Source organism: Canis lupus, chromosome 22, assembly GCF_011100685.1.
Source record: "Canis lupus familiaris isolate Mischka breed German Shepherd chromosome 22, alternate assembly UU_Cfam_GSD_1.0, whole genome shotgun sequence".
NCBI lineage: Eukaryota > Metazoa > Chordata > Mammalia > Carnivora > Canidae > Canis > Canis lupus.
This window is the reverse complement of record NC_049243.1, coordinates 5411668-5439420: the sequence shown is the minus strand read 5'-3', so window position 1 is coordinate 5439420 and position 27753 is coordinate 5411668. Positions and strand designations below refer to the sequence as shown.

At 43.8% G+C, this 27753-nt stretch overlaps 1 protein-coding gene across 6 annotated transcripts in view; it reads left to right on the top strand.

Moving 5' to 3' along the window:
- The window catches only part of CBY2 (chibby family member 2), a 103365-nt gene that overhangs the window by 72627 nt on the left and 2985 nt on the right, over positions 1-27753 (top strand). For 4 of the 6 annotated variants that reach the window (XM_038569573.1, XM_038569571.1, XM_038569574.1 and 1 more), the window contains 2 exons: positions 19998-20078; positions 20682-20782. In XM_038569573.1, the coding sequence (XP_038425501.1) occupies positions 20729-20782 (54 nt within the window). In that variant the 5' untranslated portion in view covers positions 19998-20078; positions 20682-20728. Of the gene's footprint in view, positions 1-19528; positions 19688-19997; positions 20079-20681; positions 20783-27753 lie in introns of those variants that run through there. The other 2 variants (XM_038569569.1, XM_038569570.1) reach the window with 2 other exon arrangements.

The window sequence follows — 27753 nt, the reverse complement described above, 5'->3', positions numbered from 1 at the left end:
AAGTGACTGGGCCACCGAGACCTCCCTAGTTTTTGATTTTAAAGAAAAGAAAAAGAATACCACCACAAGCCAAAAGGATTTGACACAACTAAACCAAGTTCTGAGAATTGGTTTGGAAAAATTATCCCATCATGAGGCAGGGGTTTGAAATAAATGGCCTTAAGCCCCTTCCCCTGGTTTCTTTAATGGTGGGTTTACATGACCTTACGTGACCATGTCAACAGGGCACACAGTTTACCCGATGTCAGCCAAGCACCAGAACGCCCTGTTTCTGTGGGGGTGCCTTGGTACTGCGTCTACCCTAACCTGCAGCTTGCCTGTAAGACTGGCTTATATACTTCCTCGGTGATCCAGGAGGAACTTCACTTCTGGAAATTTGGAATGGAGGTACATTAGGGTATAACCTCCTCTTCATTGCTTTGTTAGGACAGGTGACAAAAACAGCAAGGCTGGGAGAAATAGTCCTTGGTGTGGGAGCATGTGTACAATTGTGTTGTACAGGGGGTAGTAGAAAGGGAGGGAGAAGGGTGCTCATTTGGGACAAGAAGATGGGTTTTCAAGGGTACTTGGCTTGTCCTTTGGCCTTCACTCCCCTTGGCCTGCGTTTGATGTGGGACAGCCTGAGAGAGGGCAGAAAGGATGTTGTGATGAGCCCCTCAGACTTCCTATTGTGTGCATCTCCTACAGAACCTCAGTGTAGCTGTCTGCCTCCATATATTGCTGGCTCCAGGGAGTCAGTGACAGGAGGGGAGGCCTGTATTTCCATGCGGGAGGAGTGCAGTGTAGACACGAGGAGCCAGGAGTGTGGAGCCAGACTCTCACTCACTGCATGACACTGGGCAAGTCATTTACGATGTTTCTGCTTCTTCCTCCGTTAACAGGAGGCCAGTGGGGTGTTCCTAGGATTAGTATGGTGATTCAGTGCTATCTTCATATGAAGTAGAATGTCATAATCTACATATTTAATAAATCACTTTATATACATTGCTTCTCACCATGCATTTATTGAACTCCTTTTGGGCACGTAGAGTTGGATCAGGGCTAATAGCCACCTCCCAAGAGTTCATGACCAGTGGTTCCAGGTTTTTTTCTCTCCTTCCCTCCCCTCCCCCCTCCCCCCTTCCCCTCCCTTCCCTCCCCTCTCTGTTTTCTTTCAGAGAAGAAAGCAGGAGCAAGGGGGCAGCATGGGTGCAAAGGTAGAAGCAGACTCCCTACTGAGCAGAGAGGCTGATGTGGACTTGATCCTAGGACCCTGAAATCATGACCTGAGCTGAAGGCAGATGCTTAACCAACTGAGCCACCGAGGCGCCCTGGTTCCAGTTTTTCTTGCAGTATCTGGGAGAGCATTCGTTGGCGGTGGGCTCCCAATTTAAGTAATTGGCTGCACTGAAATAAACCTGATCATCTGGGACAAGAAGGCGCAGTCCCTGAGGACAGGCCAGGGGACAGAAGCAACTAAGAACAGTGCCTCGTTAGCCAAATGCTGCTCTAGAGGGGCCTTCAATCACCGAGCCAGTTCTCTTTGTTAGTGAGCCTTGTACTTTCACGTGAAGGTGCCGCTCGTCCATTAACATTTATTCCGCCATTATCCCGTCATAGAGCCCTGATGACAGTTCTTCATTAGTCCCCCGAGAGGGCTCTTCTTTGACTCTGACTGCCTCGCAGAGAACAGGAACTGGGCTGCTGATTGGGGAGGGCAGACACATAATCACTCAGCTTGTATTTGCACAGAGTGGGGAAAAGTGACAAGTCTGCAGTTCATGTTCTTAGAGAGATGATGAGCTGTCTCAAACCAGCAATTTGGCTAAAAAGGAGTCTGCACGACTCCAAGTAAATTTGTCACTTTATGTTCCCCTCCTTTCTCCCAAGTGTTAATGCAAGTTTGCAGTTGAATTTCAGATATTCTGAAATCCCATTTCCTGGCATTCATTGATGCTACACTGAAAGCAGACTGCTAAGTACGGTATATTTTTCTTTTGCATCCAAATGAATCTTGGAACTACATACATACGCATATATGTATTTTTTTTCCAATTCTTTTTGCTTTGGCTTTATAGTCTCCTGACCCAGACACTGTCTCCCTTTTTTTAGTTCTAGAAGTTTTTGTTTAGCTATTGCTACGGCGCCAACATTACTATATGAGTTGTACCCAGATTTTCGAAATAGCAGGCAATTGTATTTTCCCTGGAACCAAGTAAATGATGTCCTATTTTAGGATTTATCCTGATATTTTTTAGTATCAAAAAAGACTTAAAAGAAAATATTCAAGGGGCACCTGGGTGGCTCAGTGGTTGAGCATCTAGCTTCAGCTCAGGTCATGATCCCGGGTTCCTAGGATCAAGTCCCACATCAGGTTCCCCACAAGGAGCCTTCTTATCCCTCTGCCTATGTCTCTGCCTCTCTCTGTGTCTCTCATGAATAAATAAATAAAACCTTTAAAAATATACATTTTTTTAAAAAAAGAAAATATTCGAAACGGAGGGTCTTGAGAAAAATAACCAGAAAACATATTTGAAAATATAATCTGAGAATTCCTTTGGTTGCAAAGTTCAGATTAGAAGAGGAATCGGAGCTGTTGGAAGGAGGAGTTTGCTTGTGGAATTCTGACGGAGCTGAGAATGATGTAGAGTGGCAGCAGCCAGATAAGAGAGAGGAGAGCAGTCACAGTCAGGAGGCAGATGATAAAGTTATGGACTCGAGTCCTGGTGCCTCCTTGAGATAGATAATATAGGCTTCCAGTAGAAGTAGTCTTAAAAAGGTCATAAAAGCCTTGGCAGCCTGATGGATGTGGACATCATCTACTTTTTTTTTTTTTTTTTGGTGTAAAGAATGGGAATAAGAGCATTCCCTAACTAGGAAAAGGATTATCTTGGCATAGACCAACTGAACGCATCCAGGCCCCATGCCACCTGCTGCCGGCTGTCTTCACAACATGCCTGTTTATGTGGATGTACTGTTGGGTTTTTCTAGCCTTCTTTTAATGGCAGTGGTGGTGATGTGTTGCTTTCAGCCTGCTTGGAACCTTTCTGCATTTTGAGATCTCTTTTATATCGGTGATTGGAGCTGGTGGTAAGTATGCCCCCTAGCAGAAGGAAAACGCAGTCTGTGCCCCAGCCTATCTGTAGCTCCAGGAAAAGACCAGGCAGGTGCCCGAGCTACAACCAACCCCTCCTTGGAAAGCCTACAGCGGTTCCTCGCTGCTGTCAATAATGGTAATTATAGTTATAGAGCACTGTCCCCTGAGGAGCTCAAAGCACTTTATAGATGCTGTGGCATTGATCCTCATAGCATGAGTGTAACAGGGAGAAAGAGCAAGCATTGTTATCATTTTATAGATGGGGAAACTTAACAGGCAGGCAGAAATGGCTTTCTGTTCATGTGGAGCAGGTAATGCTGTAGAGGTTTCGTAAATTCTGGTGTGTGTGCTAATCACCCTGTTAAATCACCACTGCAGATCAGCCTTTCTTAATAAGGATGTCAACTCAGGCGTATCGCCAGGACGTCGCTCCATAATGAAAAGTCATTTAAAGATAATTCAGTTCTTCTTTTATTTGTATTTTCACCAAAAAAGCTATAGGGTAGCTTATGGTAGAAGTTATTTCCAAGTAAGGATAAAAGAACAAAGGCCAAATGTCATGCCCTGCACAGGGGGTAGGGGCCAATTGGTGGGACGAGATATGGTGGTAGAAAATGTGTGCTAAAGTCAGTTACTGCAACTGAGCAAGGCATTCAGCTTTGAGATTCCCGGCAGTCAAGGCTAAAAGGAAAACTAGATGACTTACGAAGATCTCTATCACTAAAATAAAATATGCTCTGAGACAAGAGGATTTAGGTGTGTGAGCTCAGGCAGACAAATTAGCCTAGGAATAAAGGTTTTATTTTGCATCTTCTGAGGGGGTATCCTAAGGCCAAATGTCAGAGTGGCTGGCTGGTCATCTCCAAACACCACAGATGCACACACCCCCACCCGTTCATCCTCACATTCTGGTACTTCAAAGTTGAAGGTGAAATGTGGTTAACATTAACATTGAGGGCAGACTTAAAAGGCGCAATGGGAATAGAAAGCTGTAGGTGGCCACTTGGTGACTGACTGGCAGGTGGAAGGCAGTGGAGGGGACATTTTGCTTCATATTATTACTTCTTTCTGCAATATATGATGAACTCTAGATTCTTCTTACACCAGTGATTTCAGCCTCTTTCTCGCCAACTTTGCAGTATTGCTTGGATGTTTACAATCTTCAACTGTGAACGGACCCCTTACCTCAGGTGCAAGCTCTGATCTCCAGATGAATGCCAAATTCCCGAAAGAGTTCTTTGCTCACTGTTGCTGCAAAATAACCAGGTCTCCATGCTCCCTCCCTGCAAACTGGGGGCTCCTTAACAGCATTTGAACAAAGAAGCATCTGGGCAGTTCTGTCTTGCTTGCTTATGTTTTTTACTCTAAACTGTCTGAGAATAACCTCAAGGGTTATGCTTTTAGAGGCTCTAGAAAATGGATGAGGATGTCACCAACTGTCCTAAACCTAAGCATTGCCCAAGACAAAATGTTGGCATTCCAAAAGTGTTCAGGGATCAAGAACATTCTCAAATGCTGTCTTCATGAGCAATGCCCACTTCAGCTAAATCCTGCCCAACTACATTTTCCTCCATGGTGTGTGTGTGTGTGTGTGTGTAGGAAATTCTAACAGCATGAGGCAGGAAAAAAAAGATAAGCGAATGTTGCCTTAGATAAATAGTGCCTCTCAAGCCACTTGCTGCCTTTTAAACCAGGGGTAAAATACAACTTGATTTCAGTATTATTGATATTATTTCTGGCTCTTGAAGACCTACGAGATGAAAAGGAAGCTTTAAAAGCTTTGCAGTTAATTGCTGCTGAGTTAAGTGTTTTTTTTTTTTTTTTTTTTAACACCTTCGTGCTGACACATAATTTAGAAAATCAATCAGGGAGATGAGGAATAAAAATACAGGTCTAAAATACTCCCAGCTAATTACAAAATGCTGTAATAAACTCTGAATGGCCCAGAGCACTGTGGAGGGCCTGAGGCTCATGCTGGGGACTGCTGGGCACCTGGGTGTTGCACAGCAGGGGTGAGAACAGAGGAAGAGAAGGCAGTAGAGACTTGCAGAAGAAAGGCCTGGATCTGCTCTGAAAAACATGTTCCTTGTTTGTCAAAGTCCATCCTGGCATAATATTTCCTCAGAGACTGTCAAACGGTGGGGAAAGGTGGTCCTTTTAGAAAATATCAGAAAGGGAGACAGAACATAAAGACTCCTAACTCTGGGAAACGAACTGGGGGTGGTGGAAGGGGAGGAGGGCGGGGGGTGGGGGTGGATGGGTGATGGGCACTGAGGGGGGCACTTGACGGGATGAGCACTGGGTGTTATTCTGTATGTGGGCAAATTGAACACCAATAAAAAATAAATTTATTATAAAAAAATCGAAAGTGATATTTGATGGGGAATGGGCAGCTAGCTGAGGACAAAGCACAGGCTGATACCCCACAAATGATCCCCCCCAAGGTGGGACAAGTGTGACATTCTTCAGGAATGAGACCAGGTGCTGATGCACAATAAATTGGGAGCTTCTTGAAGAATCTCCCTAATATTGTGTCCCCCTTGCTCTGTCTGTATTCTCTTCCTCCTAAGTGGCTCCTTTTTCCATTTACCAGGCTCCCAGTTTTCTCTACTCAACAGAATGAGCCTGTAAATCATCACACCTGTAAGTCTGCACTTAGGAGTATCCATTCTCCCTCCTTAAGGGGAGGGGGTGCAGTGTGGGGTGATCACGCTCTCAAGGGAACAAAATTTTATTCTTGGGAGGTGAAAAAAATTATTATTTTTTAATATATAAAACAGATAAGCATACAGTGCCCAAACAGATACACAGAATCTGTGTATCTGTGATACTAACATTTCATAGGTGGGGAGAAATTAGGAAAAGTATGTCTGAGGACCCGGTATGATGGTGGGTACAGCAGGAAAAATCCAGGTGGGAAACGTCTGAAGGGCTTTGGCCCAAGTTAAAGGGGCCACTTCCCAGAAGGTCAGTGCTGTGGCAAGAGTCTTTTGGGGGTAAAGAGGTTGAAGAAATTTATTGTGCACCAGTGCCTAGTCTCAGTTATCCATGAGTTAGGAATAGGGTAAAAATTTGAATGTATAATGCAGTGAGTCATTCCAGCCCAGGAAATGAGAACTTTCAGAATTATGCAAGAGGAAAAACTGAAGAAGGAAGGGGAGGAGAGGGAGAAGGGGAAAGAGGGGATGGAGGAGGACGAGGAAGAAGGAGCAGCAACAGCAGTAGCAGCTGTGACATACAGGCATTTCCTGTGCAGATTATTTATCCCTGTTTCTTGGCTTTTCTTGGTTGAACATGTCTGACTTATGCTTTGTGCTAAACTGGAACATTGCCTTGGGAACTGAACTGGGGCGTGTCGGAGGTGGGGGAATGCTTGTCTCCTGGGATCTCCCCTGCAGGACTTCACTCCTGTCCTTCCCTACTCCCTGGCAAAACCGGGCTCTGGGATCCTTCAGAGAATGCAAAGTTTCCCTTCCCTGCCTTTCGCATTTTCTGTCTACTTGGGTCTTTTATTCGCTCTTATTCCTTTCTTGTGGCCGAACAAGCTCTTGGGGCCTGAACTTGAGTCTGACATCAGCCAGGGACACATCCCTGTCAGTGAGTTTTGCTAAGTCTTGCAGATAAATAATCAGCTGGCTATCAGGGCATCCTAGCAGTGCAGTGTTCTTACAAGGATTAAATTAGCACCAAACTTTCAGAAGTGGAGCAAGAAGCACACAGGAAATCACTAACCCATAATTCTAATTCTCTACCTGGTAAATTGCTGAAACAATCAATAGCACAGACAGTCTGGAAGCCCCCTTGGGAAGTTAAGGTGATAAATGTGTTGTAGTCCCATAATGGGAGCGGACGGGGTCTGCAAATGGAGGCCCTTCTCCAGGGGGATGTTGGGGGGCTGCCATGGTAACGTCAGCAGTGTGCTCCTTGTGTCTCACTAGTAGTTCTGGAATGTATTGGGCTAATTAGTCGAAACAAGCCAAAGGAAGGGTTCACTGTGGGGTTGTTCGAGGTTTTGCTACTGTGGATCAGTCACATGATCAGAAATCTATATGTATTCGGGCCACATGAATTTTTCATTGATTACAATAGTGAGTTGGGAGAGTCCCTGCAGGGCAAATGAGTATCAGACTTGATTCGAACATGAATCAGGTGCATTTAAGGCCTTATTCGCATGTCCACTTTGGTCATTAATCCTTTAGTGTTCCAAGGTTATGGCATACTTTTAGTAATACTGGATATTCAGGGATCAAGTTTGTGTGATTGATTACATTGAACTTGTTTTATACCAACTAATTAATCCATGCCGGCTGGCATGGCACCTGGCGGTGGTCAGTCATACAAGGATAATGGTGGACAGATGGTAGGGCCCTGTGGCCCATGCATTCATCACGTGGATCAAACAATTTGTAGGAAACATTTTTTTTTTCTTTCTCAGAATCTCAAGTAGGATGCCCTTAGAGACAGATGTATTGCAATTAGTCATCCTCACATCTTCCGTTGGATGCCTGAGCCTTTGAAGGTAACAGCTGAAGGAGAGCTGAGGATCCCTTTGGGTACCATCTCCAGAAGAGGGATCTGTAGAATGGTGCTACCATCACTGCATCCAAGCCAGAAAACCTGGCTTCAAACCTCACATGGCTGCATTCTATTTGAATGACCTTGGACAAGTCCTCTGCATCCCTTTGACCTGAGTTTCCCCTCTGTTAAATGCAGATGATTCCACCACTCTTAAAAATGAGATTTTGTATTTATATGTGAGAGAGCTTGGTGTATCACAGGCATCGAGTAGATGCCTAGTGTGTTTTCTACAGAAGCGTGTGCTTGGTCCTGGCTAGGGAGTCAGCTACATGCATGAATCCTCAGGGCAGTGTGTGATCCTAAAGGACTCACAAAAGAGATCTGTATCTATTTTCTTGACTCAGACTGACTCAGGGAATGTCCCTGAGGAATGAGGTGTCCTATTCTGTTCCTTATCTTTCTGGTGGCTGTGCACAGATGGTCCTAAGCAGTATGTGTTATTTCTACACATACTCTTTTGGGCAGAACTCCGTCACATGGCTTCAGCCTAATTCATGGGGGCTTCAAGGTGCTGCAGTCCGGGGCTGGGCAGTCACTGCCCAGAGATGCCTTCACTCTGTGCAGGTGCAGGAGTGCTCATCTTTGGTGCTTGGTAAGCTGCCATGGACACAGTAGTAAATGTAGAAGGTCCTAGCACATGGAGGAGAAGGGGTGTGAGATAACAGAAATTAAGGGGACAGGAAAAATGTTGGTTAATCTATCACAAACAGTTTTTTAATTGTTTTACATTAAGAAAACAGCTGTCTACCTCTGGCACCTGGCCTTTTAGCCACTCCCATGAATGAGTGCTTTTAAAGTCAATTCTGTGAGAGTATCTAAAACTACCACTTGACAACCATTTGAGTTCTCATTCATTGTAAAGCATTTCATTGCAATCTGGGACATACCTACTGGGTAAAGTCAGACATACCTGTAGAAAAGTGAAGTTTGACCCTGATAGCATTTCTAAGGTAGGCCTATTTTTATTTGCATTTATTCTGGTGGGAAATTGATAAGAAACATTTAAGATCCTTGGCTCAAGGTTACAGATTAATAGACTGTAAGGGAACAGGACCCAGGAGCCTCACGATCCCAACCACGGCCCTCGGGAGCCATTCACAACATGGATGAACCTAAACTTTGCCTTCAAGCTCCAACTTCTGCAGGTCCATGAAGTTTTTTTTGTTATCCTGTCCATGTTAGTAAATAAATGTCTACTCCCTGCCCCTCCTCCACCCGCCAGCCAAGTTTCCTTTAATGATGGGCATGTTTATGGTAAAATGACGTTATGGAAAACACTTTGCCTTTGAACTGCGCTGTGTGATTGGAAATTATAAGTGATTTCCTCCACTTAATTCCCTAGGAAAACGAGCAGCTGCTAGACTCAGAACCTGCAGTGTGAGGTGAGTGTAAGGCCTGGACTGGGTGTCCACCTTGTTTCGGCTTCCTCCGGGCCACGTGCTCCTAACATTCTGTATTCCAGGACTTAATAGTTTTCTTCATGACCTCCCTATTAAGAGTTGAGTTAAAATGGAATTTTCCTTAATGATGGTAGGTGAAAGCAGTTTCACAGAATCAATTTCAATTTTAAGAGCACCTTGAGGATTACCGGGAGTTTGTAAGTTTTATTAAATTGAATTGTGTTGTATTAATAGGCATTTCTGAAGCCAAGATTCTAGAGTTCAGAATGTCAACTCTTTTCCCTCTTGGCTTCACTTCAATGATTATAATGGAAAAAATGATCTTTAAGTGAGACTTCTGAATGACATGCCTTGCCAGTGATGGTCCTTGTGGAAATACAATTCCTTTAGCCACTCAAGCCTGCTATCGTTTAAAGTTGAGGGTCTGGATTCGTATGAAGAGTTTTCAAGGATTCAGGTCTTTCTTGTTACTTGTATTTTCTACTCAGGAGGTAAAAGGACAATAAACTTCAAGTGTACAGAATGTATCTTTAGGCTTAGCTATCCTCAGGATTAGTACTTGTAGAGAGTAAGACAGTTCTCTCTTTTTGATTGGCGAATGCTGCTGCAGTTGAAGATCATAATAGGTCAAAATGCAGTCCCTTTATAGAAGATTCTTTTTTTTTAATTTTATTTATTTTTTCATGAGAGACACAGAGACTGAGAGAGGCAGAGACACAGGCAGAGGGAGAAGCAGGGCTCCATGCAGGAAGCCTGACATGTGACTCGATCCCCGGTCTCCAGGATCACACCCTGGGCTGAAGGTGGCACTAAACCGCTGAGCCACCCAGGCTGCCTCCTTTATAGAAGATTCTTAAGGTGATTTGCCCTGTTGGTTTGGACCAGGTGGTGAGAAGGAACTGTGTGACCTCCTTTGAAATCTTCAAGGTCATTTGTGTATCTTACAAAGTTAGGGATTCCAAACTTAACTGTGCATTGGAATCACTTAAGGAATTTGCACACCACCCCCCCCCAAGCCCCCAAAACATAAGACTATTAAGATTCCACCCCAGGCAATATGAACTCTGAATTTTGGAGATTGGCTCTGGGGAGTTCATATATTTTTTAAAAATGTACCTCCAGTAGATTTTGATGCAGTCAAAATCCTTTTGGGAATTGTGGTTATTTTGTTTGTTCCTTACATGTAGACTTTGCTCTTCTTTTTGCTCTGAGATGCTGCTCCATCAGAGAGCACTCTTGTGCTCTGGCTTCTTGGACTTGATCAGAGGGAACCCTCAACAGGAGGGAGGAATGTGGTGCAGACGGGCATACAGGCATACCTTCTCTTGACACTACGTACCTCCCCCTGGCCTGCAGCATCTCCTTGGGCTGGCTGTGGCTCTTATGCTCAGGGCATTGCTTCCTGGTGGTGGTACCATCTTCTTCTTTTCTTTTTATTGAGATAAAATTGGCATATAACATTATATGTTTCAGCTGTACAGCATTATAATCAGACATCTGTATGCACAACCAAGTGATCGCCACCAAGTCTGGTCAGTATCCATCACCTTTACAATTGACCCCTTTCCCCCTGGTGATTCCTAGTTAAACTCTTGCTGCAAAACAGCTGAAGCCGAGAGTGTGCAATGAGCTAGAAGAGCTTATGAATGCGATTAATCTGATTTTAATAACTGAGGAAGCTGTATAAAAATGCTAGGACTCAAAAAAAAATGCTAGGACTGTTGCAGTACTTTGTCCCAAGATGGAGAATAACCATAAAAGTCTCTCATGCTGCAGGGAATCTTGCAGTTGTCTCTTTTTACAGAAAAAAACAAGTGTTCCAAATTTGCTCACCCTTTTTGGGGTGATAATTGACTGTTAACAGTGTGCAGTCTAGAAGCCATTTTTAAAAAGAAAAAAACCACAATTATGTTTTGCCTTCATGGAAAGCAATAAGTGAGAGAGTTTAGAATTTTTTTGAAAGAACAACAACAACAAAACAAAGCTAAGCTTATTCAGTGAAGAAAATGTTTTGAAAACAAGTGCACATTTTAGTTAAAAAAAAAAAAAAAATTGCATTATTTGGCGATAGGATTTGTGGAGGCCGAGAAGATTAAGGCCATTCTACCTTAAGTTCAGCGTTAGCACAAGTACAGCCATCTCAGGCCCCTGTCAATAAGAGCAGGGCAATGTTGTGGCCAAGATTATGTATCGTATTGTATCCGAGAAACCACCAAGGAGCCGACACCGATGCAAACACACGAGGGTTTATTTACAAGCTCGAGCTTGGGTCCAAGTGTACCCGACACAGCAGAGCAGGGACTTGGACCCCCAAGGTGGGTTTCAGCTTAGTTTTAAGGGCTGGTCTAGGGGACCTCCAGAAGGGGTGGAGCAATTTCTCAAGTTCTGTTTACATTCTGATATGGGGCTTCCTGCCACAGGCTTGGGCTCTGTTCTCATTCTAATATGGGGCTTTCTAGGACCTTAAGCTGTAAACTTTTTTTTTTTCCTGTAACTGAAGTAATGTAAATTTCAGCTCTTATTCACAGGGGCCTGGGATGGCTGTACTTGTGCTAACACTGAACTTAAAGTGGAATGGCCTTAATTTTCTCAGCCTCCATAGCAATCTTGGGCACAACAGACTGAATATTGAGTATTGTTATTTGGAAATCGCAGTCAATAGTGTATTTCACCGTTTGGATCTACAGATCTTCGTGAAGTTCTGTCCTCCATGAGGACAGCCATTAAATGAAAAAATCTGAGTCAACTGAATGTAGAACTGTGGACTCACTGTGTTAAAACTAAGATTTTGAGAAACAGGGGACCATGTTTAGTTACACTGTGCTCACTAAAAATATTATTGATAATTTTTTGTGGAGGCAAAATATTTTTTGTATTATTGATGAATCAGGTACAACAGCATTATTATGAAATATTTACTTTATCTTCATTTATCTTGTAAAAATTTCAATTTGGGTCTATTTTATAATGTGCAATCATAAAACATATTTTAAAAAGCATCACATTTGTAAATTAGGAAATAGACTTGTGAGGGATTGCACTCAAAATAATTGATTGGTAGGATTGGTAGGATTGCACTCAAATAATTGAAAACTAGGAAAAGATTTTGTAGCTCACTGACTAGATTACCGATGATCATGTGTAATTCTGTGATAATGGTGTTTGAAATAGTGTGGGTCACTATTTATTATGAGAATCTGAAACATTTAGTGTTCAGGTTTTATCTGAGGGACACAGGATGACTTTAGCTGATAGAAATTCTAGTTTATAAATAATAATGGCAATACAGAATGAGATGCATGGAAACTTTATTAGACACCTACTGCATGCCAGGCACAATGCATAGCACTCTTACCTTATTTCAGAATCACAGCAAACCATGTTGTGGGGACTGTTAACTCGTTTTACAGATGAGGAGATTCTGGCTCTGAGAAGTAATTATGTAGGACTGCAGAGATGGCATGGAAGATGCAGACTGGGGACTTTCAAGTCCCAAGTCCAGGATCCTCCTCCTCTTGGCCCCAACATGCAGGCAATACTAAGGGCGCAGAACTGGAACTCGTATCCTAGCTCTGGCACTTGCTGTGTGACAACAATAGGCACAAATCACTTAACTTTTTGCTGCCTCACTTTTCTTACTGTAAAATGGGGCTCAAATTAACAGGTATCTCTCTTCCTGAATTGTTGAGAAGATTAAATGGTACTTAAAGGGCTCATACTAGTGCCTGGAATATAGTAAGCACTCCATAAATATTGGCTATTATGCTCTATCTCCTGCTTCCCCAAATGCTGTTCTCTTGTTAGATTATAGTCCTTTTGGGAGCAACAGATGGCATCTGATTTCTTCTCCCCTTTTCCTTCCTTGTCTCCACTACCAAGCACATAGCCTTGCTCAGAGACAGTGCTCAAGTGTTCATTCATTAGGATTTCAGTTCACCTGAACTTTCCAATCAGTAAGTGTTTATTAGCACCAGTATGGGCAGAGTATGGGCAGAGCCTGTGCACCACTGTTTTGGAGTCTCTCCTCGCACCCCACCCTAAAGCCCAAGAATGATCATGGTCATTCTATCAGCAAAGGAACTGAGGCTTAGCCAAAGGTAAGCAGCAGGGGTGGAAACTAGCCGGAAGTAGAAACAGGTTCCAACACAGGTACTCTGACTTAGAGTCTGTGTGCCCGTCCGATGCCCAGTGTGGAGGTGAATGTCTCCTCAGACACTGTCACCTAAGACGTTGTTCCACATAGTAATGCAAGTCCAATCTCAGACCCACTTTTTGAGACTGAACACTTTAAAACTCACTGAGCAGGGGCTCCTGGGTGGCTCAGTGAGTTAAACGTCTGCCTTTGGCTCAGGTCATGATCTCAGGGTCCTGGGATGGAGCCCCATTTTGGGCTCCCTGCTTAGCAGGAAGTCTGCTTCTCCCTCCCCTCCTCCCTCTGTTTGTGTTCTCTCTCCCTCATGCTCTCTCTCTCAAATAAAATCTCCCCTCTGCTCCTCCCTGACTTTGGTGTCTTTTTTTCTCACACAAATAAATAAAATCTTAAAAAAAAAAAAAATTCACTGAGCAAACCGAACAAATGGAATCTTTGTTACTTTTTGAAAAAATATTTTAATCAATTTATTTGGCACTATTCAGAGATCACAAGCTATTTGGTAAGCATTCCATTATCATTAAGAAGCAAAGGATGGATAATTAATTGAAGGGATTACCCACACAACTAATTTGATGATTTTTAAATTTTGGTCAGATTGAAATGTACAGAATCACATACATCTTAATTAGAGTTATACTAATAAAACCTTCAGTTTTGCCCCTGTTGGTCAGAAGTAGAGACTCCCCACCTCTTCCTTTGGAAGCATCCACTCCCATGGCTTCTAACTGCCTGCGATAACAAGACCAATCACCATCTTTGACTAGGGCCAGAGACCACACAGTCACAATTTTTTTTTTTTAAGAGAGAGATAATGCTTTCCAAGCAGGGGTGGGGGCGGGGCAGAGAAAGAATCTTAAGCATTAGTGCTGAGCCTGACACCGGACTCCATCTCTTGACCCTGAGATCATGACCTGAGCCAATTTCAAGATCCGTTTGCTTTAACCGACTGAGCCATTCAGGCATCCCACACCTATATCTTTTTAAATCATTGAAGTATAATTAACATACAATGTTATATTCGTTTCAGGTATGACTTTTTCCTTTTTTTAAAATATATTTTATTTATTTATTCATGAGAGAGACAGAGAGAGAGACACATAGGCAGAGAGAGAAGCAGGCTCCACACAGGGAACCCGATGTGGGACTTGATCCCGGGACTCCAGGATCACGCCCTGGGCTGAAGGCAGGCGCTAGACCCCTGAGCCACCCAGGGATCCCCAGGTGCGACTTTTTCCAAACTAAAGAAGAATTTCTTAGAGACTGAATGTTTTTTCCATAGGATAGCTTTTAATAGAGCCTCTCTCTGGGCTCAAGTGAACTAATGACTAAGATTAGGAAAACATCAGAATTTTGGGGGAATTTCTAGCCGTTCCTGGATTCAGAAGGAAAAGTCTGGTTGTAAGGATGTCTTGTAGCTCTAGAGATTTGCAAGTTTTGACCCTACTTCTGAGGACCAGTCTAGCACATGATCTCCTTTCTGGCTTCAAGGATTTACTTATCCTGGTTATCTTTCGAACTTTGGAGTGCAGCCTTTCTTGCACTCCCTGGCTGCTGCCTTCTGCTTCCTCAAAAGGTGAGGGCTCCCAGCTGTCCCTAAAGAGTTTGGCCAAAGCCTGGCTATACGTAGGCTGCTCTTCTGGTGCCAAAGTAGAGCTACCCTGCCCTATGTAGCAAAAATAACACATCATTGCAAATCATGTCATGCAATTTGGAGATGACAGGCATCGTGACAAATTACTAAATACATCCAACCTTCCATCCCCGTCTCCACCAATGAGGAGAGAAAGGCTATAATGTACCCCGCACCCCTTGACCACCTCTGACTCCAGGACCAACGGCTGCAGTTTCTGTGACTCTATGGGGAAGGGCAAGGGGCCCTGTGCTCTCTAATGGACCCTCCTGCACACTGATTTTTTTCTCTGTGATTCATCATCCAATAGTTGCGGGTGAGGAAAGCCTGAAGAGTCTTAGATGCACGCTTGCCCTTTCCTTTGGCTCTGCTCTACCTGTCTGTTTAGATTAGACACCCATGAGGCATGTCTACCTCCATTTTCCGTGTAGCATCCACCAATTGTGGATGCTCATGGAACGTGGATGATTGATGACAGTGTTAATCTGAGTAATAACAGGCATTTTGGGTGCAATCTCAAGGAAGCTTCTCCGTACTGAGTCATGGGTACGTGTGTTTGGAGAGGGAAGGAGTCCAGCTAATAGGCAACTGTAGATAGATGCCAGTACTAGGATGGCCCTGTTCCAAACGCTCTCCCTTCAAAACAAAAAACCCTATCAATCCGGCAACCATAGAGCCTTCTCAGAAGCTGTAGTATCAAAACTTTTTTTAAACAGCAGCGCCAATTGTGTGTCAGCTGCTTGAGATTTTAAGTCAAAAGAAGCAAGACTCGTAAAAGGGCTCTGAGGCAGTGAGTATTGAGAACTTGCTGAGTGTCAGCTTCTTTATGTATGTTATCTCAAATTACGTATCATTTACTCCTTTTGGAGATGAGAAGACTGAACTTCTGAGAGGTGGGGTGACTTGCCCAAGTCACATGTGTAGAGACTGAATGTTTGTGTCTTTCCAAAATTCGTATGTTGAAGCCCTAATCCCCCATGTTATGGTATTTGGAGGTTTGGCCTTTGGCGGGTAATTAGGTTTAGTGAAGTCTTGAGGGTGGGATTATAAGAGAGGGAGAGATCAGAACACTCTCTCTGTGAGGACACCGTGAGAAGGTAGCTGTCTGCAAGCCAGGAAGCAGCTCTCACCAGGAACCAAATCAGCTAACACCTTGATCTTGGACTTCCCAGCCTCAGAACTTGTGAGAAATAAGTATTTATTTTAATACTTAATAAATAAAAGATTTTATTTATTCATTTGAGAGAGAGAGAGAGAGAGAAAGAGAGCAAGCACAAGCAGAAGGGCAGAGGGAAAGGGAGAAGCAGACTCCCCGCTGAGCAGGAAGCCCAACGTGGGGCTCATCCTGGGACCTGGAGATCATGATCTGAGCCAAAGGCAGAGGCTTAACCACTTAACTGACTGAGCCACCCAGGCGCCCCAAGTATTTGTTGTTTAAGCTACTCAGTCTGTGGCATTTTGTTGTGATACACTGAGTTAAGACATGTTAAGACATACAGTAAGTAACTAATTCTTGGTCTCCAGATTTCCACACTGCTGATACTAATGTCCATGACCTGGCTATTTGCATCTTCATTTCTCCTCCTCCTCCTTTTTTTTTTTTTTTTTTTTTTGAGATTTATTTACTTATTTGAGAGAGATGGAGACAGAATACTGGGGGCGGGGTGAGGGACAGAGGAAGAGGAAGAGAATCCCAAGCTGGTTCTGTGCTGAGCATGGAGCCAGACATGGGGCTCAATCTCACAACCCTGAGATCACAACCTGAGCTGAAACCAAGAGTTGGATGCTTAACTGATTGCACCATCCAGGCGCCCAACCATCCTCATTTATTATCAGTACCCTTCCTTTGGGTTCAATAAAAGAAGTTGTTTTTCTGCTAATGTGGTAGGACAGTCCATGCGTCCATTCGTTTTCTTCCCTTTCTCCAGCACTCCCCCTTGCAAGATGGATGGGGAGAGAGGATCTGTGTTCAGATGATGGGATAATGAGTCACTGTCATGCTGTGAGAGCTATCACTGTCAGCCACAGTATGGTGGCTGCTCCTTCACCTGGAGCCAGGCCTCTTAGCACAATAAAGGCAGAGGACTAAAGCAGAGGTGAGGGTGAAGGGAACCCACAAAAAGAAAGGTCCCCAGATACCCATTAGAGGAGAACTCTGCTGGACCACTTGGCACTGAAATGGAAAAAGGAATGATTTCCACCATCATCTGGATCCTGGGAGTTTCTGTGATCATCTAATAGCAAGACTTCCTTTCTAGGATGAATTATATCTTGTTTCTCCTGAGGTTATGGGTATCATTCTGGGGGGGAGTGTGTCACAGTAAGAAGCCAAGAGGAGCTTAAAAAGAGGTGGGGTGTTTCTTTATGCAGAGATGGCCTCAGGACAGAGGTAAGGATTTTGCTACACTGGGTGGAACATGGCCAAGCAGGGTGACTGAGACCGGGCAAAAGTCACAAAATGAAAATCATAACAAATAAGAATAACATATAATACATATAATAGTAATAAAATACATAAGGCTTACTACCAGATACCTTGGTCCATGAGGAGCCTTGCAGTGAAGAGCTGTGCTCCTTGGCACAGCTATCTTTTGTGGGCGGGAGGGGTTCAAGTGAACCTGTTGGAGATGGGCCAGGGCAGTGGTCTTAGGGACCTCAAGGATGGGCTATAACCAAGGGGGGAGGACTTGATATATGTGCCAATGACTCTGATTAAGTAAAATAGCACAAATAAAGTATCTGGCACCTTGCTGGTGCTCATTAGGTGTTCAGTGTTAGCTTCTCTTATGGGTTGAATTGTATCCCCCAACCCCCAAAAGATATGTTGAAGTTAAAAGCCCCCAATGCTTCAGAATATGACCTTATTTGGAAATAGAGTCCTTACAGATGTGATTAGGATGAGATTTTACTAGAATGGGGTGGACCTTAATCCAGTATGACTGCTGTCTCCAGGAGACAACAGTTGTAGACACATGTCTGGAGAAGGCCATGTGAAGGTGGAGGCAGTGATGTAAGTGCTGCACATGCAAATTGAGGGAGGATCAAGGATTGTGAACAACCCTCAGAGGCCAGGGGACAGGCAAAGGACGGTTCTCCCCTATAGGTTTCAGAGGGAGCATGGTCCTGCCAATGATTTTGACTTCTGGACTCCAGAACTGTGAGACAATAAATTTCTGTTGTTTTAAGCCATTAATTTCATGGTCCTTTTTTTTTTTTTTAAGATTTTATTTATTTATTCATGAGAGACACAGAGAGAGAGGTAGAGACACAGGCAGAGGGAGAAGCAGGCTCCCCACAAGGAAGGAGCCTAATGTGGGACTCCATCCTGGAACCCAGGATCATGCCCTGAGCCGAAGACAGATGCTCAACTGCTGAGCCACCCAGGCGTCCCCATTTCATGGTCCTTTGTTTGGGCACCCCCACGAAATGAGCACGGCTGGTTCCCTCTTTGTTTAGATTTCCTAGATCAGCGCCCAAGGGCGATGTACAGGTGCTTCTATGAGGTGCATCTATAAGGGAAAGCTGAACTGAGTTTTCCAGTGGTGTGAGAGTTAATCACTAGAAACCCTTGGAGAAACAGAAAACAGGCTTTGACAGGGATGTGGAAAAACTGGAACCTTTGTGAGCTGTTGATGGGAATGTAAAAGGATGGCACAGCAGCTACGGGAAAACAGTATGGAAATTCTTCAAAAAATTAAAAATAAAACTGTATATAATCCAGCAATCCCACTTCTGGGTATATATCCAAAAGAATTTAAAGCAGGATTTTATTATTCACAAGGAGTGCCCCCGAACACACCTGACTTTATGCTAATGAAGTGACCCTTGGTGGCCCCTAGATGGCTTCAGGATGGGCACTAGTTGCTAGAAGAATCAACTATGTGATTAGAGGTTGGGAACTTTCAAGTATTTCACCTCTCCACTTCTGGGAAATGGGGGATGGGGGGTGGGTTGGGCTGGAAATCTTTAATCACCAATGGCCAGTGATTTAATCAACCTCGACCAGGTAATGAAACCTCCATAAAAACCCTTAATAGGGTTAGGAGAGCTTCTGGGTTGGTGAACACATGGAGAAGCTGGGAGGATGGTATGACCTGTGAGGGTGTGGAAGCTCCATGTCCTTCTCCCCCTATACCTTGACTTAAGCATCTTCTATTTGGCTGTTTCTGAGCTGCATCTTTTATAACAAAAGTAATTGTAAGTAAGGTGTTTTCCTGAGTTCTGTTAGCTATCCTAGCAAATTACAGAGGTGCGGAGGGGTTTGTAGGACCCCCGCCAATTCATAGCTGGTCATTCAGAAATACTCGTGGCCTGAGAGTTGTGACTGGTGTCTAAAGTCTGGTGTAGGCAGTCTTGTGGGACTGAGGCCTTTAACTTAGGTGACCTGACACCCACTCCAAGTAGATTGTCTAAGAATTGAATTGAATTATAGGACATACAGTTGGCCTCAGAGAATTGGAGAATTGGTTGGTGTCAGAAAATATCTCAGACTCCGTGGCTTCTCTTGGTCTGAAATGAGTTCAGTTTGGATTTCTCCAAGTAGAAGATGCTAGCTCTAGAGAGAAGGTAGGGCTTACAGCCCAGCCAGGCAGTGGCGATATGAATAGTAGCAAAGATGACCAAATAGGGGGCTAATGTTTGGGTTATTGTGTGTCACACTGACCCTGACCAGCCAGGTAGACATAACCAGGGTGACTCTTCCTGTCAGGTGCCTCATTCCCACCTGTGATGCTCAGAGAGACCATGAGCCCTGAAAAACACCGTATTTTTTTGTGATGTCACCTCTGGAATGTTCTGAGTGTTTTGGTGACCAACTCCTACATAGGACCTATACCTGGCACCTAACATTGGTATGGCTTTTTACTTGAGATAGAAGTAATAACCTTAGAAAAGGTATTAGGTATGGGTATCTCTGCTCCAAAGACTTTTTGGAAGGTTTTTAACACCAACTATAAAATCTGTCTTAATTTCTGTCTAGAGATTGATAAGCATCTTTTCAGATACTATCTTCACATTGTTTCAGACTCAGATTTTCATAATGTACATAGTTGACAAGAGGGGATAAGTGAATAGAAAGTCATCTGTTTTTCAGATTGAGCAATTGAAGCTCAGAGGATGGGCTGGGAAGCAGATATCGTTTTATTTTCTCTTTTCCCACAGCACTCGAGGCCAAGTATTGCAAGAAAAAGAGATACCAGATCTGAAAGCCTAGAAATTCCAATCAATGTGGTTCTGCCTCAGGTAGGGATAATCACAGAAGGGTGCAACTTCCTTGTAACCGGAATAACCCTCCTCTTTCAAGACTGTAGCAAGATATTGTAGAATGAACAGGGTAGTCGGGACCTCTAGTTGCCAACTAGCTGTGTGCCAAGGGGAATTCACTTAGCTACTCTGGGTCTTCAGTTTGTCATCCCTCAAATGAGGAAGGTGGGTTCGGTGACCTGGTAAGACCTCTCAGCCCTCATAATGCTTACAGTTTCTATGACACTCTGAAGTAAGCCACATTCTTCCCAGACTTCAATGTTTTGGTGCTTGCTATTGTACAACCATTCCGGATTTCTGGGAGAGAATTAGAACTGAGACTTGGAACCAAATGCATATGACTGAATCCATGAGTAGAAAGCCCAGGACGTGGACCAAGAGGTACAGGGTGATTTGGAGGTGCCAAGGGAATTGAGGCCTGCTGGATACAAAGACAGAGTGGAAGGGGAACTCAGAAAGGAGGCCCGTAAACGGATGAAGTCTTGACAGTCTGGAGAGTCTCAGGTGTTGTCCTGCTAAGCAGCCGTTTCCTTGGTGGGGTTCTCCTGACTGGATTGTTTCTCCTGCTGCTATGTCACAAAGGGGCAGCCTTGCTTCTCTAGAGTCACCTAAGGCACTGTTGGAAGATCATGGCTGTGCAACCAGAGGGGCTGAAATGTAGGCTGGAGGAATCCAATGCAGAGGTAACTACCTGAAAGCGAGGTACAGGGTGTGTAGGAACAGGATCGAGTACCAGTGGGCATCCTATATATATACTTATTTATTTATAGTAACATATATTTAATATATAATTACATATATAATATATAACTACATAATTATATCTAGTACACATAACAAAATGATATATACATGTTTTCTAAAGCCGTATCTTAAGGATTTTGTGAAGAACAAGATGACAAAGAAGAACTCTGTCATTCTTTCAATAGGTGGAGATAATTGTAACAGTCTGGGCAAGTATATTCAGTAGGAGGGAAAGACAGGACAAAAGAACATTCTGGCTCTTTGTTTTCCCCTTATCCTTATAACTTTGTAGTGAGCAGCCACTTCATCAGTTTCAGCTCATGAAGCCTAGACTATAAGCTACTTTGTCCTGATCATTAGACAGGATGGCTTGCCCACAGGGTTCCTACAGCTCAAGGAACCTTGCTTTAGGTCTGATTCTTTCCACTGAAATGCCATGTAGTTCTGCTGGCCACTACTCCCCTGAGGGTGGGTGTTGTGCCTTTGGTTTGTTCACAGCCTCACTAAGGGACAGGAAGAGGGTGCCAACCTGAGGGTGAGGTTGGGGATAGGGGCAGGAATAGGATTTTTTTTTTAAGATTTTATTTATTCGTGAGAGAGAGAGAGAGAGAGGCAGAGATACAGACAATGGGAGAAGCAGGCTCCCCACAAGGAGCCTGATGTGGGTGGGACTCAGGGGCCCCCCGGGATCATGACCTGAGCCAAAGGCAGATTCTCAACCACTGAACCATCCAGGTGCCCCAGGAATAGGATTTGAAATAGTGGTCATGTGATAAAGAGATTGGAAAAAGTCTTCTGTCTATACCTAGTACAACTCTCCCCGCGTAGGTCCCAGAGATAGGCCAGCCTGAAGGAGGAGAGAAGGTGAACAGAACCTGGGGGGTGGTTTAAGAAGGCTCAAGCTTGTTCTGGGGCCATTCACTTCCTGCACTGCAGGACTTGGTGCTGCTGTTGTGGTTTTGGAGGGCACGGAGGGCACGGAATGTATACCCCTCATGGGTACACCTGCCAGGGAGACCCAAGTCATACACCAAGTTTCAGACACCTGCCAGGATGCTCTAGGCTGAAACTGTGAGGGAGGGGTGTGGGTGTCTATAAATTTAGATTATCTGGACTGTGCCACCACCAGGACTGTGAAGGGACCAGTGTACTCGTTAGACCTCCCCAAATGAAATTGTGCATGACTCAGGGGAAATTGACCTGGTTAACAAGGGGAGGAAAAATAGTGACTGAGCACTGGTTTGGTCATGTGGCAGGCACTGGGCAATGCTAGTGTGAGGTAGGGATTGTATAGGCATGGGAAACTTGAGCCCCAGCAGCCTCTCCAGTAATGGCAGAGCTAGATAGGGGGTTGAAAGCAGGCCAGTGTCCACTCTCTCCGCTACACCACAAGCTAGGCCTATGCCACCTGGTGGGGCCAGGTCACATCTTAGCTCTCTCTGTTCTCTTGCCTTTAGGAAATAGCGCCTCCTCTGTGGGCACCTTAACTGCCTGCCTCTAAGTTCCTTGTGTGGATTTGTCACATGCTGCTTTATTCTGGGATGCAGCCCATCCGTTTTTGTGTCTCCAGAAAGTGCCTCTGGCTTCCCAGCTCCCAGTTATGCTGGGCATTTGGGCTTTTCAGTTACACTGCAAATGCCTGTGGTTCACTATTTGTTATCACCCTTAGGTCTTTTCAGGTCTTAATCGCTTTCCAGTTTTTCTTCTCACATTAAATATTTGTGGTTTTGGATCTATTTCCCAACAGTGCATTAACTTGCCAGCCATCACTGTTATTTCTTGCCCAAGCTAGCCGACCTGGTTCCTTCTGCGCATGACCATCCCATTCTCACAGGCTTCCTTATTTCCCTGATGAGTGCTCTGGGTGACTTCTCATGAAGGGATTGTTTATGGCTAGATCATTAGCAAGGGTCTATACCAGATCAGAATGAGCTCCAACAGCACCTTCCAGTGCTCCATGAAGGACTCTTGTTCTCACTCTCCTTTGTTTGGGCTTCTTCAAGAATAAGAAGCTATGGAATCTGCTGACAATCCCCATCTCTCTCCCAATTTGGGAGAAAGATTCCAGGAGATTCTGTGTTAAACAATTACCTGAAACTATCACATATGGTGACATTTTTATCCTTATTGCTGTTAATTTTATAATTCTCTCAAAATCATTCACATTGACCTGTGAATGACCCTCTTACCTGTTAGCATTTATTAAAACCAACGTTGGCTGTATCATGGTGCTAGGCAGCTGAGTTAATTTAACATTAGGAAAATGAGACTCAGCCTTGTCCCTCCATCTGAAAATTAGTAGCATACCGGGCTCTTCCTCTCAGCATCCTGGGGCCTCAGCTCCACATGTCTGAATAGTACCTCACATGGCTAATGTTCTCTGATTGTAACCCTCAGGAATGTTGGGAGAGTAGGTGTTTACTGAAAACTTGGTCAGCAGGTTTGGAGTCTACTGGGGCATTTGGACATCTCTTCTAGTCTGTGGTAGCCATAGTTTTCCAGGAGTGGAGAGAACTGTAGAGCATGTCAGCTAAGCCTGCCTATTCCATCCTGGAAGGTCCCATTCAGACAGTCCTGTTCCTTAGAAACTCCACAGTATCAGTAAGAGACCTTGATCTTATTACCTCCCCTTTGTTCTCGCCCACCCCCTTCCCATTGGCCATTCTTCCCCCCATGCTCTCCATTTGCCACAAGGCCAATAGACAAAGACACTTGGTAGTTGGTGGTTTCAAGCAATTCCCTTGCAGGACCACTTGTACTTAAAAAGGAGATACCAGGGAGAGGGCCAGGCCTTATGCTAAGGGGGGGATTCCCATCCACAGGTGGGATTCGGGCTCTGGGAGGGAAATGTCTGTGCCCAAGCCCCTTTCGGGATCCCTGGCACTAATGCATCTTAGGTTACAACAGTAACCTAACCACGGCACTCCTGAGGAAGAGTCTCTCGGTTGTCCTCCTAACAAGGTGATGGAAAGGTATAATGAACCCATGACCAATGGTGACATATTCTCCTTTCACTTTTGGACTGTGAAACAAACTCCCTAAAAGAAATAGGGCAGATGTTAGTAAGGTTGTTTGTGGATGGTTATACAGGTTGTGCACTGCAACAGCAGTTGTGACTGGCACCCTCTAAAGTTGGTTATTTTGTTTTGATTTTTTTTTAAAGATTCTGTTTATTCATGAGAGACACAGAGAGATAAAGAGGCAGAGACACAGGCAGAGGGAGAAGCAGGCTCCATGCAGGGAGCCTGATGCAGGACTCGATCCTGGGACTTCAGGACCACGTCCTGGGCTGAAGGCAGGAGCTAAACCGCTGAGCCACCCAGGGATCCCCTAAAGTTGGTTATTTGTACAAACATACAGGGTGGCTCTGAATTACGTTAGCCTCTACATTTTCTAGATATGGAAATGTAGGCACAGAAATGAAATGATTTTGTAAAGGTCACGCACTCATACAGTGTAAAGCTAGGACTCTTTTTGGATTTTATGATGCCTGGTCCCTTGACCCCCATATTGTACAGCCTACGTTATTGCCTGCTGCTCTTTGACTTCCCTCATTTGCACCAAGCAGTAATTGGTGCTACTCACTGAATTTTCAAATTGACCAGAAGTTCACTGAAGGCAGGGTCTGAGACCAGGTGCCAAATTAATGTTAGTTGATTCATCAACACAAATGTGGAGCAAGAATTGGTGCAAGAATATTCAGAGTAGAAACAGATTTAGGGTGGGAGGAGCCTTTCTTTAAGGACTGTGTCCAGCTAGGTCTGACTGGAACTGGGGAAAGAAAGAATTTATCTAGTCTTAACATTTTTTCTTGTCTTTAATCATGATTCCTGGAGTCTCTGAAATGCCTGGATATTTGGTATTTTTCCTTATAAATCTCACTTTCGGAAGAAGGTACTGATTTACTTTAACCTCATCTTGATACTACTCATAGGATTTTGGGTTTGATAAAACAGGTATGTTCTTCTAATAATCATGAAAATAAATCCATGACTGCTAAAGAATTTTTAAATGTTTTTTGTTCTAAGACACTAGGCTAACGAGGCAATGCTGGACTTGACCTCCTTGATCCTGTCTGGGAATTGGAGGGAAGATACAAGACTAGTCATGAAAGGGGAATTTGGTTCTGGGGAAGGAAGTAAAGAGGGGACCTATTAGCCTGTCAACATTTTCTGGATCGGGTGTTGTGGGCATGTAACAGAGAAGGCATAGAGTCTGTGTGGAAGCATTGGCCATTTAAAGGAAGGGGGCAAGATGTTAAGGATGGTAAAGAGGGTAGCTGAGGCCATAGTGGTGCCCATTTATAAACATGGATCCACTAGACCAGAGAATGTTAGACCAAGAAGACATTTAGAGATCATGTCACCGACTCTTCGTTATACAGATGTGGAAACCAAGGTCAGAGGGTGAGAGGATGTGACCAAGGTCACCTGATGGCATGTGTAAGGATATGAGTCCAAATATCCAGATTGTTGGTAGCTAGGGAGGGATCTGTCACCCACATGGTAAGGTTTTAGTTAGTGCATTTCTGCTGAGAGGACAGTTGAAAACTCCTCGGGTACCCAAAGCAGAAAAAAGGCAGCTGGATATGATGAGTTAAAGACCATCATGAATACTCTGAGCAGTAATAAACAGTAGAAAGCATTAGTGATTTATCTTTGGATGTTCAATTGGATCAAGGTATGTGCATCTCTCATTGAAATGAAATAATTATAATTATCAAATAGAAATAAGAAAATTGGGGGAATTAGAACACTGACTCAGTATTTGCCCATATTAAGTGATCATTGTTAATGGTATTGACGATTTGTCAAAAGAATACATATTAATGTATTTATGGGTAAAATAACACGATGTCTATACACTTTGTTTTAAAACAATGCAATGGGTGGGGAGTGGTGGTGGAGTTGAGTGGACGTACAGTTGAAATATGTGAGTGGCCTGGACTTGGTAACTGCAGAAGCTGGGTGAGGGGTACATGGATGTTTAATGGACTCTTCTCTTTCTTTTTGTGTTTGTTTGAAGTTTTCCATAGTACAAACTTAACAAAACTATCTTTACCCCCTAACTACTACAAGTCCTTTGAGAAATCCATGGTGATTTCCTGTGTGCGTGATTCACACATTGTAAGTTCAGGCAGCCAGGACTGGGTTTGTGACATTAGTGGGTGAACTCACACTGATAATTTCACTTAGATTCTGAGTTTGTTTCTCTATCTGCAAAATGGGAATAATAATAACAACATTAAGTCAGTATGACGAGGGTTAAATTAATTCTGTGGGCATAATGCTCAGCTTAAGGCCTGGCATGAAATTGGAGCTCAATATTTGTTTCCCTCTTCCTTTTTCTTCTCAGGATTGGGATACACACTGTTGACTAAAGCCATTATTTCCATGGTAATGTTTTCTAGAATGAGATCCTGCTGTGCCCCCCCGCCCCCCCCGCCCCACATTGGATGGAGAGGTCCTCTCATGATCCACTCCTTAGTGACTATGGTTAATCTTCCCAGAAATCTGGGACCCAGGGACTTTAAATGGGCTGGGCTGCCCACAGTGAGGTTCAGTCTGGCCATAGGTTCAGCCACAAGAGCCAATGTGCTTTCCTAATTGAGAAATATGAAAACCATGGAGGCTGGATTTATTTAAAGTAAGTTCGTTCTGATTGCAGAATGTTCTTTTACCCTCACTATCTAGAAGATTAAACACATCCTTATAAAGTTAATGACATGTGCTTATTGCAAAGTTAATAGCATAGAACTGTGACTTCTATTTATCTAGCTCTTTGGGTCTTAAAGAATCCTAGCCAACATGATACACCGTGCAAATTATATTTCTCTCTATACCCATATATCTAATGCAGACAATGTGACTTGTTTTCTATCTTCTCTATCTGTAAAATTGTGAAAATAACTAAGAAATGAGGAATTGATATTTGGAGAACATTGCAATATACTTAAGATGAAATGCTTTTTGTGTGTATTTAGAAATAGCTATCATGATCTTATTTTTATTTAAATTCATTGCTGCAATTGTTGCCTCTTCTCCAGGACACATTCCACCTGTTCACCACCTTCTGAATACACCTCAGAATTCTTCCATTAGCAAATTATACATTTCTTGATTACAATACCTTACATTTCCATGGCACCTGGCAGTTTTAAAAACACTTTTGCAATCGTTATCTCATTCAATCTTTACAACAGTGTGGTGAACCAAACAGGGCATGTGTTTTTATTTCCATTTTACAGTATATTTCATTGACATTAAATGTTAGAAGGTGTCTTTAAAAAAAGATTTATTTATTTTAGAGAAAAAGAGAGTGCATGTTGTACGAGTGGGGGCAGGGGAAGAGAATCTTCAAGCAGACTCTCTGCTGAGCATGGAGCCTAAGGTGGGGCTTGATCCCACAACACCTGAGATCACGACCCATGAGATCATGACCTGAGTCAAAACCAAGAGCTGGATGCTCAACCAACTCAGCCACCAGGCACCCCTTGAAGGTGCCTTTAAGATCAGGGAGTCTGGCTTTCTCTTTTTTACTAGTAAAATGTTTGGGTCTCAGGGTAAAAGTTTCTAGTTTCATACTGCCCATCAGCAACAGAATGAGGATGAGAATTCTTATGACCTCCAGTCTTGATACCTCAGCCTTTAACCCTGCTGTAACCTCCAACTAGGCAAACTGCACATTCCAGCTGACTCAGAACTGTCCTGACCACCTGTAGCCAGAATTGCTTGAGGGAGCTGATTGGAAATGCAGATTCCTGGAGCATAATCCATACTAAGTGAATCAGTCTTACAAGTAGGGAACTCAGAAATCTGCATTTAAGGGGTGCCTGGGTGGCTTACTTGGTTAAGCATCTGCCTTTGGTCCAGGTCATGATCCTGGAGTACCAGGATCTAGCCTCGTATGG